At 43.4% G+C, this 14,002-nt stretch overlaps 1 protein-coding gene across 1 annotated transcript in view; it reads right to left on the minus strand.

Moving 5' to 3' along the window:
- LOC140200518 (organic cation/carnitine transporter 2-like) overlaps positions 1-14,002 on the minus strand; it is an 81,256-nt gene that overhangs the window by 27,485 nt on the left and 39,769 nt on the right. The window contains exon 4 of the mRNA XM_072263979.1: positions 8,283-8,454. Coding sequence (XP_072120080.1) covers positions 8,283-8,454 — 172 coding nt within the window. The remainder of the gene's footprint in view (positions 1-8,282; positions 8,455-14,002) is intronic.

Consider the following 14,002-nt stretch of genomic DNA (forward strand, 5'->3'; position numbering starts at 1 on the left):
CTGTGACCACAGTAAACGATGCCTGGTTTAAAGAACTCACGATTGTTGTGTTGTGCTCTGAGCCCATGATCTTCTAATCTTTGTAACATTGTCTTGAGATTTTGGAGATATTCCTTGCCATTCTTACTGGTAACATTGACGTCATTCAGGTAGTACTGAATGTCTGGTAGCCTTGCAGCATCTGGTCCTGTCATAGGGCGGTGGCTGGGAACGGACTCAAGTGCAAGACACAGACACAAGTACTAGGGATAGGACTAGGATACAGGGTGAGGGCAAGGACATGGACACGAAAACCGGAATCCCGGAACAGGACTGAACAAGAGAGCTAGCAGCCAAGGCTTGGGGCTAGAGACTTGAGGCAAGGCTGGAGACCAGAGACTTGAGGCGAGGCCGGTGACCAGAGACCTGAGGCGAGGCCGGTGACCAGAGACCTGAGGCGAGGCCAGAGACCAGAGACCTGAGGCGAGGCCGGTGACCAGAGACCTGAGGCGAGGCCAGAGACCAGAGACCTGAGGCGAGGCCGGAGACCAGAGACCTGAGGTGAGGCCGGAGACCAGAGACCTGAGGCGAGGCCGGAGACCAGAGACTTGAGGCGAGGCCAGAGACTACAGGCTTAAGGCTTGGGGTCTTGAAGCTCCTCCTGGGCAGGGCACGGATCTCCACCCGATGGAGGCAAGGGACAGAAAGGGACAGAACCAACTGCAGGGTAATGGCAAGATGGCCTGACTTACCCGACGGAGGCAGGGGACAGGAAGGGACAGAACCAACTGCAGGGTAACAGCAAGATGGCCTGACTTACCTGGTGGAGGCAAGGGACTGGAAGGGAGCTAGGTACGCAGTGGCTCCAGGATAAGACTTCAGGTGAGACAAGGCGAGAGTTACCGGCAAGACAAGGCAAGGCTTCAGGCAATGCAAGATGAGACAAGAACTTCAGGTGAGGTGAGAGTTACCAGCAAGACAAGGCAAGGCTTCAGGCAATGCAAGATGAGACAAGAACTTCAGGTGAGGTGAGAGTTACCAGCAAGACAAGGCAAGGCTTCAGGCAATGCAAGATGAGACAAGAACTTCAGGTGAGGTGAGAGTTACCAGCAAGACAAGACAAGGCTTCAGGCGAGGAAACAGAAGGCAGGGGAAGGGATACAAGAAGTAAAGACAAGAACAATCCAGCAGTCATGCCCTGATCTCTGGAGGTATTTATGCAGCCAGCTCCAACGAAAATCAGCTGCCTCAATTAGTGCTCACAGGAACAGAAACAGGGTAGACAGGAAAACCTGGAGCAAGGGTCGATGGACCGGACTGTGAAGCAGAATGCAGACTTCACGGACCGGACCATGACAGGTCCGTAGCTTTCTGCCAGAGATGCTACTCCAAAAATAAGCCTATCATAGCGATAAAGCCCTTTGTGACTTTCTACAGTGAGAAACACTTCTTCCATCTCCATCTGTAGGCAGGCCTCAGCTGTCCACTTTGCTGAGGTGATTTCCTCCAGAAATGTTTGTAAAGATATCGTTTATCCTGGGTGGAAGGTATTGATCTTCTTTCAGTAGTGGGTTGATTCTGACCTTAAAATCACCACAGATCCTGACAGACTTACTCTTTCCAGCATGTGCAGTTTTTTTAAATGTTTGTGATGTTACTACCACTGCAAAGTCTCTTCGAGGAATGCCTACCCTGAAGAAGTTTAAATCTTCCCTTCATCAGGAGTTCAAAGCCCTTAAGACCAAAAGACATAGGCCATTCAGTCCATCAAGCCTGCTCTACAATTCCAACAGGGATAATCCTGGATTCCACTCAACCTCATACACCTGCCTTGTCGCCATGTCCTTTGATGCCCTGACCGATCAGGAAATGATCAAACTCTGCCTTAAGTATACCCGCGGCCTGGCCTCCACCGCAGTCTGTGGTAAAACATTCCACAGATTCACCACTTTAGGCTGAAATAATTCCTCCTTACCTCCATTCTAAAAGGTCACCCCTCAATATTGAAGCTGTGCCCTCTAGTTCTGGATCCCCCCCACCATAGGAAACAACCTCTCCACATCCACCCTATCTAATTCTTTCAACATTCGGTAAGTTTCAATGAGATTCCCACGCATTCTTCTAAATTCCAGAGAGTACAGGCCCAAAGCTGCCTAATACTCCTCATATGTTACCCCCTTCATTCTGGGAATTATCCTCGTGAATATCCTCTGGACTCTCTCCAATGACAACACATCCTCTCTGAGATATGGGGCCCAAAATTGTTGGCAATATTCCATGTATGGCCAGACAAGTGTTTTATACAATCTCAAAATTATCTCCTTACTTTTATATTCTATTCCTCTTGAAATAAATGCCAGCATTGCATTTGCCTTCTTTACTACAGACTCAACTTGTAAATTAACCTTCTGGGAGTCTTGCATGAGGATTCCTAAGTCCCTCTGCACCGCTGATGTTTGAACCTTCTCCCCATCAGTCTGCACTATTGTTCCTTTTATCAAAATGCATTATCATATTTTTCACAACACTGTTCCATCTGCCACTTCCTTGCCCAATCTTCCAATTTGTCTAAGTCCTGCTGCAATCACATTGCTTCCTCAGCACTACCTACCCCTCCACCTATCTTTATATCATCCGCAAACTTTGCCAAAAACACATCAATTCCATTATCTAAATCATTGTCATACAATGTGAAAAGCAGCAGTCCCAATACTGACCCCTAGTCACCACTAGTCACTGGCAGCCAACCAGAAAAGGCCCCTTTTATTCCCACTTGCTGCCTCCTGCCTGTCAACATCCCTCTATCCATGCCAGTAACTTTCCTGTTGCCATAGGATTTTATCTTGTTAAGCAGCCTCATGTGTGGCATCTTATCAAATGCCTTTTGAAAATCCAAATAAATGACATCCACTCAAAATGCTGGAAGAACTCAGCAGGCCAGGCAGCATCTAGGAAAAGAATACAGCTGACGTTTCCGGCCAAATCCAGCATCTGCAGATTTTCTCTTGTAAGTGATATCCACTGCCTCTCCATTGTCCACCCTGCTTCTTACTTCCTTGAAAAACTCTTAACAGATTAGGCAAGCAAGATTTCCATTTACAGCAACCATGCTGACTTTGACTTACTTTATTATTACTCTCCAAGTACCCCGAAAACCCATCCTTAATAATAGACTCCAACACTTTCCCAGCCTCTGAGCTTAGGCCAACCGGCCTATAATTTCTTTTCTTTTGTCTTCCTCCCTTCTTAATGAGTGGAGTGACATTTGCAATTTTCTAGTCCTCCAGGGCCATGCCAGAATCAAGTGATTCTTGAAAGATCATGACCAATGCATCCATCATCTCTTCAGCAACCTCTCTCAGGACTCTGGGATGTAGTCCATCTGGTCCAGGTGACTTATCCACCTTAAGACCTTTGTGTCTGCCAAGCATTTTTTTCCTTTGTAATACCAAGGGCACAGACTCCTGCTCCCTGACACTCACAGAGCTCAGACACACTGCTAGAGTCTTCCACAATAAAGAATGATGCAAAGTACCCATATTGTTCATCTGCCTTTTCTTTGCCCCCAATACTGTCTCACCAATATCATTTTCCAGTGGTCCAGTATTAAATCTCACCTGCCTTTTACTCTTAATATAACTGAACAAAAACTTTTGGTATCCTGCTTTATATTATTGGCTAGTATGTCTTCATATTTTATCTTTTCCCTTCTTATTGCTTTTGTAGTTGCCTCTTGTTGGATTTTAAATGCTTCCCAATCATACAACTTGTCACTCAGTCTTGCTACCTTTCTTTGCCCTTTCCTTGGTTTTCATGCAGTCCTTAACTTTCCGTGTCAGCCATGGTTACCTAGCCCTGCCATTTGAGAACAACTTCTGTGGCATATATCTACCCTGTGCCTTGTGAACTATTCGCAGAAACTTCAGTCACCTCTGCTCTGCTGTCACCCTCGCCAGTATTGTCCTCCAATCCACCTGGGCAAGCTCCTCTCTAATGCTTCTGCATTCCCCTTTATTCCATTGTGATACTAATATATGAGACTTATGCTTCTTCTTCTCAATTTGCAATATGAATTGAATCATATTATGATCACTGCCTCCTAAAGGTTTCTTTACAATAAGCTTCCTAGTTCAGTGAAACCCTCTCTCACTTCTCCCCCTTTGTGACTTCTGCTGCCCTCCAGCTCTTTGACCATGAGCTCAGCTATACCTGTCACCTCATACTTCTTCCTCCCCTCCCCTCACCTTCTGACTTTTCCCCTCCGTTCCCAGTCCTGATACGTTGACAGCTTACTCTCTTCCACTGATGTTGTCTGGCTTGCTGAATTCCTCCAACATTTTGTGTGTGCTCCTTTGGATTTCTAGTGTTTGCCATTCTTCTTGGCAACTAGACAACTGGTATTTCCCATGAGCTCCACTCAACCGTGGAAAGAATCCGTTCAGCCTTGGGGTAATCTAGCTCACTGGCTACTTTATCCTGGGTGGTATAATGAAATGGATGGGCTTCGCAAAACTTGGATGTGGCATTTTCATTTAATATTATTTTACCCTTGATATGTTTGAGTTCTCCAGTGCCACCCTAAGACACCTGCTGTGGCATCATCCTTACTTTTAGTTCACTTTTAGTTGACTCTTTTGCAGGGAATGTGGCATGCAATTGATGGATAGATCTCCAATTATGTTGTAGTTGTCTCAGCCATTCACAACTCCACAATGCTAGTCCTTTTTTAATCACGTACAAGCCCAATATGTCTTGTTCTTAGTTATATTTCACTGAAATAGATGTCATTCTCACAGGAGTTCTTTTGTCCAGTATAAGTTCTTAGTTGGATATTTGCAGGCGTAGTTTAGTATTGTTGAAAAGCCAATCAAACTCACTATGTGGAATGACAGAAACAGACAAGTTAGGGTGCTCTTCCATTTTAGTTAATTTGCCATTCACTTCTGGTGTAAGCTATCTTGCTTATCTCGTGTAAGTTTTCACTTAGTAAATCTGAAGGCTATTCAATCCTGAGTCACATCGTTAAAAGGTATTTCATCAACAGTATAAATGTTAGTGCTCATTTTGAAATGGGTACTTGACTTTTTATCTTTTTCTCTTGTCTGTGCAGTCCATTTATTTTTATATACCCAAAGCGCTCTTTGAATGAATCTTCCTACAACATTGCATTTTCTGCCAGTTTCACCTTTAAACATGTACTGGTTTGGTGCATGTCAGCCACTGCCACAATGCTTGGCTAGGCCAGTTTCTGCCTCCATGTTGCAATTTTGTTCATGCTTGCTTTGTTTCCTGACTACAACTCAATCATTTCCATTGATGCAGCTATTTCAACTACTCTTTTAAATGTAAGTTGTGCTTCAGTTAGGAGCTGATTGTTTCATGCTTTCTTGTAAGATTCCACAAACTAAACAACCTCTCAGTGCATCATTAATCCCATGACGGAACCAACAATGCTAAGAAAAACTCAATACAGCCATTTAGGCTGAAATTGTCATAAGGCGGTGGCTGGGAACGGACCCAAGTGCAAGACACAGACACTGAAGTACTAGGGACAGGACCAGGGAGATGGCAAGGACATGGACAGGAAAACCAGGGACCTGGTACAGGACTGGACAAAAGAGCAAGGAGCCCGGGCTTGGACTCCGAGCCAGAGACTGGACAAGGACCCAGTACCTGGGTCTTGCCTCTGGCTCGGACCCCAGAACTAAGCAAGGACGAGGCTTGGCAGGCGGGCAGGACGAGGCTGGAATCTTCAGGCTTGAGGCTAGAGGCTAGAGACTTGGCTAGCCTTGGTAAGAGGCAGGAGACTTGAGGCGAGGCTGGAGGCCGGAGGCAGGAGACTTGAGGCGAGGCTGGAGGCAGGAGACTTGAGGCGAGGCTGGAGGCTGGAGGTAGGAGACGAGGTGAGGCTGGAGGCAGGAGACTTGAGGCGAGGCTTGGCAGGCTCCTCCTGGGCAGGGCACTGTACTCCTGGGCAGGGTGCAGATCACAACCCGACAGAGGCAAGGGACAGGAAAGGAGCTAGGTAGAGGGTGGCTCCAGGACAAGACTGCAGGTGAGACAAGGCGAAAGTTACCGGCAAGACAAGGCAAGGCTTCTGGCAAAGCAAGGCGAGACGAGAACTTCAGGTGAGGTGAGAGTTACCGGCAAGACAAGGCAGGGCTTCAGGCGAGGAAACAGAAGGCAGAGCAAGGGATACAAGGAGTAAGGACAAGAACAATCCAGCAGCCACGCCTGGGTCTCTATTTATGCAGCAAACCCCAACGAGCACCAGCTGCCTCAATGAGCTCAACAAGAACAGAAACAGGGTATAAAGGAAAACCTGGAGCAAGGGTCGATGGACTGGACCGTGAACCGGAATATGGACTTCACGGACCGGACTATGAAAGAAATAGACTCCCCTTCCTTATGATTCTCCGTATGAAATCTAAAGCATTCTGCAATTAGCAATAGTTTCGCTTCTAAATGTTCCTGCATAATTTTCATAATATCAGCAAAGCTCATTTTGGCTGGTATGAAGCAATCAAACTTCTAAACAAACTGTATACCATTAAACCGAATGCACTTAGCAAAACTGCACACCCCTTCACTGGCTATTCTATTTGCTTCAATGTACTGCTCAATTTGTTCCGTATACAGCAGAAACTTTTTTTTTGTGCAATTGAACACTTCTATCTTTTCAATGTAGCCAGCTATTTCTGATTTTGTCTGATTTTGTTTGAAGTTATTATTATCACTCTGTATTTAACGTTTATTTGTGAATTTGTCTGTTTTTTTCATTTTTGAACTTGAATGCCTCTGTCCCTTCTCGAAGAAGAATGTACAAGATTGCTTTTACTCAATCATTTATTGCTTCAATTTTTTAAACTCGATGATCAACTGCACTTCAACAAGTAAGTAGCCGCCTCAGGTTCATTTAAACTTCCACAAGTTCAAGTTCAATTGTCATTCAACCATGCATGAATATCCATGAATACAGCCAAACAGCACTTGGATGAAGGTCCAAAATGGAGTACTATCATTCATACACAGCACAAAACACATGTAACACAGCAAACACATGCAAGCTCTCAGTAAAATACAATCACATGAAAAGAAATAGAGCCCAAGAACCTGAATGCAGTCAAACACAATGCAGCTTGTCTTCTGCCATGTGAATGCTGGGAGTGGTGATGGGGGTGGGGGTGCAGCACTGATTCCAGCTTGGACGCCACTCCAAGTCATCTCCAACGGAGTGCACAGACTCCGACGCCTCTTCTGGGTGGCTGTAAACACACTACACTGCGGCCTGATGCCTAAACCTTGCTACGACTGAGATCACACTGCTCCCAGTCATTCACTAGTAGCACTTGTGGCATTCCGCATTACGAGCGTCCAGCAAGGTGTTGTGATCACAGGAAAAGCAACTAAGATGATCACTTGTTGTTAAACTGAACACTGCTGATGCACACCGACCGCTCTTATGCAGGCAGCAGCACGATCTCCACCAAATCCACCTCCTTCAGTTTCTCTGCCAACAAGCAACTCACTGATGAAGTAGACCTGCAGTACTTTAATTCTCCATGTCCATCAGGGTCTTGTAATCACAAAAAAATACATTTAAAAGGCCCACCATTCATCTGTTAAGTTCTGTAACTCCAAGATATAAAACTAATTAAAATAAAACCATGGAGCAGGCAATAACATGTCTTACTTTCACATATAACCTTAAATGAATTATTTAAACAAGGAATGCTTTATCAAACAATATACTTATAATATTACTTAAATATTACTGAAATATTAAATACACAACAACATGCAAACCCCACACAAACAGCAAAGTGGATAATGGGATGAGTTGACGACATCTTTCTAAGAAGGTGTTGAAATATTACAGAATATTCAAGGTGAGGTTACTTTGACCATGAAATTGCAATATATATATATTTCAGAATCAGTAGTTTTGCTTTTGATATGCTTCAAACTTATTTGTTTTTCAGCCTGCATGTTGACATAATTGCTATTGGGTGCTGAAGCCAGAATAACTTGACACTGGGAAAGGTGAAGTCACATCTCAAATTAGGTTAAGTATCACATGGCAAATTTTATAAATGTTTGAAACTTGTAAGGATCTATAAAGAAATTTGAATTTGTGAGGAATCCAACTAATACAGATGCAATAGATTGATTCAATATTGTGGTCACTTGGCATAATCAAGCTGAAGTTACTTTCAGACCCAGCCTTATTGGTCAGTGACATCCAGCAATATAAGGTCATATCCTATTGTTTGACTATGTTTAACTTTGAAATGTTTACATACCACCACAAAGGAATGTACACCAAACAGCTGAGAGACAGGGTCAATATTAGCGTCTGCCATTTTCTTACGAAATATGCGACAAAAGGCAGGATCATATAGCCCAATGCAAAACACATGGCAACTCCAAGTGTAGAGTATGCAATCCGAATGGATTTTTCAAGAAGTTCAGATCCTGCAGAAAGAGAACAACCAGGTTTAGGGCACAGTGAGTTCATTTTGATCGAATGTCACTCTGAAACATTTAAATTCAATGAAAAAATGCATATGAATATCACATCATCAGCTTAACTCATAAACCAAGCAATGTGAAGCCCAAAGTACTTCATGAATCACTAATGAAACAGCATGAAATGAGAAAAACAGAACATAACAGAGAAGAGAGTTTAATTTTTAATTGTTTTTCAGGGCTTTAGAATGTTTTTGACTAGATCTAACCTTTTCTACAACTGGCTCATGAACCACTGCTCGCAGTTTTTGGTACATTGTGGTGTAATCTGCTTGAAACTGTTTATCCAAGTGATGGCAGCATACAGCAGAGAAATACTCCCAGATCTATGTAGGTACTTCCGGAAATAAAATTCTTCCTTCAATTTACCACTGTCCCTCGGTATCCCAGAAAGCACTGTAATGGCCAGAAAGTATATATTGGTAAACTAGTCTGTTGTCAAATATATTTTGTGGTGGGGATTTCTGCTTATACAAGGAAGGAAAGTATGGTGGTCAAAAGTAGAGTTAAGCTTTAGGGAATAGAGTTAAGTGTTGACTTCCTGGACAAAATAGACCAGGGCAGGAGGGAAGATGGGAGATAAAGTAAGAAAGAATGTGAGTTTAGCACTGGAGCATGCCAGTATAGTAGCAATGTGACACAATGAAGGAAGGAAAGCAGCAGCACAGTCTCAGACTTAGTTGCTAAAACGTCCATGAACTCATTGTAACACATACAAAATGCTGGAGGAACTCAGCAGGCCAGGCAACATCTATGGAAAAAAGTACAGTCGACGTTTCAGGCCGAGATCCTTTCGCAGGACAGGAGAGAAAAAGGTGAGGAGTAGATTTAAAAGGTGGGGGAGGGGAGGGAGAAACACAAGGTGATAAGTGGAACTGGGAGTGGGAGGAATGAAGAAAAGAGCTGGAAAGGTGATTAGTGAAAGAGATACAGGGCTGGAGAAGGGGCGAGTCTGATAGGTGGGGACACAAGACCATGGAAGAAAAGGGGAGAGGAGCACCAGAGTGAGGCAATGGGCAGGCAAGGAAACAGGGTGAGAGATGGAAAAGGGGATGGGAAATGGTGAAGGAGAACGTGGGCGGACATTACTGGAAGTCTGAGATATCGATGTTCATGCCATTAGGTTGGAGGCTACCCAGACAGAATATATGGTGTTGTTCCTCCAACCTGAGCGTGCCTCATCATGACAGTAGAGGAGGCCATAGATTGACATATTGGAATAGGAATAAGAAGTGGAATTAAAATAGGTAACCTCTGGGAGATCCCACTTTTTCTGGCGGATGTAGCGTAGATGCTCGGCGAAACAGTCCCCTGATCTACCTGGGGTTTCACCGATATACAGGAGGCCACACCAGGAGCACTGGACTTAGTATATAATCCAAACAGACTCACAGGTGAAGTGTCACCTCACCTGGAAGGGCTGTTTGGGGCCTGGAATGGCAGTGAGGGAGGAGTTATAGGGGCAGGTTGAGGGCAAGGTTGATGCTGGAGGAAGGTAAGTGCATTTTGTGAAAAAGGCGGACATCTCCTTCACTCTAGAATTAAAAGCCTCATCATGAGAGCAGATGCGGTGGAGATGGAGGAATTGAGAGAAGAAGATGGCGTTTTTACAATCATTGGGTGGAACAGGTACAGTCCAGGTAGCTGTGAGAGTCCGTGAGTTTATAACAGTCATCAGTAGATATGCTGTCTCCAGAGACAGAGACAGTGAAATCAAGAAGGGGGAGGTAGGTGCCAGAAATAGATCAGGTAAATATGTGGGCAATGGAAGTTGGAGACAAATCAGTAGTATTCATCCCCGTATCTTAGCAGACGGCACCACTATTCTCTTTGTTCTTCCCATTAAACCCCTCTCTACATCTTAAAAATGTTTGATTCCTACACTTACTATGTTCTGATGAAAATTGAAATATTTGTATTTTCCCTCAACATAAGCTGTCTGACCTGCTGAGGCCAGCATTTTAGATCATAAGACACTGGAGCAGAATTACACCTTTTGACCCATCGAGTCTGCTCTGCTATTCAATCACGGATGATCCTTTTATCCCCTGCTCAGCCCCACTTCCCGGTCTTCTCCCTGTACCCTTGATGACATGTCCAATCAAGAAACAATAAATCCTTGCTTTAATTACACCCAACAACCTGGCCTCCCCAGCTGTCTGTGGTAACAAATTCTACAAATGTTCCACCCTCTGGTCAAAGAAATTTCTCTGTATCTGTTTTAAATGGACACTCCTCTATCCTGGGGCTGTGCTCTCTTATCCTAGACTCCCCCACCATGGGAAACACCATTTCCACATCTACTCTGTCTAGGCCTTTCAACATTTGAAAGGTTTCATTGAGATCTCCCTCATCCTTCCAAACTCCAGTGAGTACAGACACAGAGCATTTAAACATTCCTTGTGTGGTAACCCTTTCATTTCCAGAATCATCGTTGGGAACCTCCTCTGAACCTACTCCAATGCTAGCACATTTTTGCTTAGATAAGGAGCCCAAAACTCTTCACAACACTCAAGGTGAGGCCTCACCAATGTCTTATAAAGCTTTTGCATCACATCCCTGCTCTTGTATTCTAGACCTCTTGAAATAAATAATATTGCATTTGTCTTCCTCACCACTGACTCTAGCTACAAGTTAACCTTTTGGGATGTTCTGCACAAGGACTCCCAAGTCCCTTTGCATCTCAGATTTTTGGATTTCTGTCCATTTAGAAAATAGTCTACACATTAATTTCTACTACCAAGGTGCATGACCATGCATTTTCCAATATTGTATTTCATTTGACACTTTCTTGCCCATTCTCCTAATCTGTCTACATCCTTCTGCTGCCTACCTGTTTCCTCAACACTACCTGCCCCTCCACCAATCTTCATATTATCTGCAAATTTGGCAACAAAGTCACCTACTCCATCATCCAAGTCATTGATATACAACATAAAAAGATGCAGTCCCAAAATCGACCCCTACAAAACACCACTAGTCACTGGCAGCCAACCAGAAAAAGATCCTTTTACTCCCACTCGCTGCATCCTACTAATCAGGCAATGCTCTAACCGTGCCAGTTACTTTTCTGTAATACCATGGGCTCTTAATTTAGTAAGCAGCCTCATATGTGAGACCTTGTCAAAGGCCTTCTGAAAGTCCAAATATACAACGTCCACTGCATGGTGTTCATCTATCCTACTTGCATTCTCCTCAAAGAATTCCAGTGAGTTTAACAGACAAGATCTTCCCTTAAGGAAATCATACTGACTTTGTCCTGTCTTGTCCTGTGTTACCAAGTGCTCCTTAGCCTTATCCTTAACAATTGACTCTAACATCTTCCCAACCACTGAGGTCAGGAAAGCTGCTATATAATTTCCCTTCTGCATCTTCCTCCTTTCTTAAAGAGTTGAGTGACATTTTCCAGTCCTTTGGTACCATACAAGAGTCAATTATTTCTGAAAGATCATTACTAATGCCTCCACGATTTCTACTGCTACTTCTTTCAGAACCCTAGGATGCAGTTCATCTAGTTTGGGTGACTAATGTACCCTTAGTTCTTTCACCTTTTTGAGCACCTTCTCCCTTATAATAGTAACTACACTCACTTCTCTTCCTTCACACCCTTCAACATTTGGCATACCACTAGTGTCTTCTGCAATGAAGATTGTTGCAAAATACTCATCTAGTACATCTGCCATCTCTTTGTCCCCCATTATTATTTTTCTGGCCTTATGTTCTAGTAGTCCTATATTCACTGTCACCTCTCTTTTTTTACATACTTGCTTTGATATTGTTTGCTAGCTTGCTTTCATATTCCATCTTTTCCCTTCTAATGAAATTTTTACTTGCTGTCTGTAGTGTTTTAAAGTTTCCCAGTCCTCTTTCTTCCTGCTAATTTTTGCTTTGTTCTATGCCCTCTCTTGCTTTTACATTAGCTTTGAGTTCCCTTGCTAGCTATGGTTCTATTTTGCCCTTTGAGTATGTCTTTGTTTTAGGAATACATCTATCCTTTTTTCCCAGAAATCCATGCTATTGCTGATCTTCTGTCATCTCTGCCAGCATCTTCTTCCAAATTACTTTGACCATCTCCTCTCTCATACCACTATAATTTCCTTTACTCCACTGAAATACTGCTACGTCAGACTTCACTTTCTCCCTATCAAATTTCAAGTTGAACTCAATCATATTGTGATCACTGCCTCTGAAGGGTTCATTTATTTTAAGCTCCCTAATCGTCTCTGGTTCATTACATAACATCCAGTACAGTATAGCTGATCCCCTAGTAGGCTCAACAACAAGCTGCTCTAAAAAGCCAACTCATAGAAATTAAACAAACTCACTCTCTTGAGATCCATTTCCAAGCTGATTTTCCCAATCGACCTGCATGTTAAAATCTTCCATGAGTATCATAACACTGCCCTTTTGACTTGCCTTTACTATTTCCCATTGTAATCTGTTGTCCACATCCCAGCTACTGTTCGGAGGCCTGTATATAACTTCCATCAACATCCTTTTACCCTTGCAGTTTCTTAACTCAACCCACAAAGATTCAACATCTTCTAATCCTGTATCACACCTTTCTACTGATTTGAGCCATTCTTTACCAGCAGAGCCATATCATTCCCACTGCCTACATCCTATTGCTCTGATACAACATGCAACCTCGAACATTCAGCTCCCAACAACCATCCTTCAGCCACAATTCAGTGATGACCACAACATCATATCTGACAAGCTCTAATAGTGCAACAAGATCATTCACCTTACTTCTTATACTCCATGCATTGAGATATAACACTTTGAGTATTGTATTTACTACCCTTTTTGACTCTGCATCCCTAATGCACTGATACTCACCCTGCTGGCTGCAACTTTGTTCTATCATCTGCCTTCCCTTCCTGACAGTCTGACTGCACGCTATCTTTGCTTTTTTACCACCTGTCCCATCCTGAATCCCTTTACTCCCGTTCCCACCCCCTTGCCAAATTAGTTTACCCCTCTTCCAACAGCGCCAACAAACATGCCTGCGAGAATATTGGTCCCACCTGGGTTCAGGTGCAACCCGTTACTTTTGTACAGGTCATACCTCCCCAGAAGAGGTGTAATAGGTGGTGGTAGAGAAACATTGGGGACATTTAACGAACGCTTAGATTGGCATATGGATAGTAGAAAATCAGAGGCTATTGAAAGAGAAGGGTTAGATTGATCTTAGGGTAAGTTAGAAGTTTGCACAACTTAGTGAGCCAAAAGTCCTGTACTGCAGAAATGTTCTATTTTGCATAATCTATGTGTCTCATTAGGATGTTCATTGCTTTTCTTGCATCATGCCACCCATATAAAACTCTCTTTATCTCTGTCTTTGCGGCATTCCTTCTTCCTATGTTTATCCCAGTAGCCTGCCCGAAAAAGACTTAATCTTGATCCAAGCATAATTTTATTCATATCAGTGATTTAGCTGAGAAGGCCAGTTGTAAAGTTTGCAAGTTTGTTGTCAATATTAAACTAGGTA

This window comes from Mobula birostris, chromosome 7 (genome assembly GCF_030028105.1).
Source record: "Mobula birostris isolate sMobBir1 chromosome 7, sMobBir1.hap1, whole genome shotgun sequence".
In the NCBI taxonomy this organism is placed as follows: Eukaryota; Metazoa; Chordata; class Chondrichthyes; order Myliobatiformes; family Myliobatidae; genus Mobula; species Mobula birostris.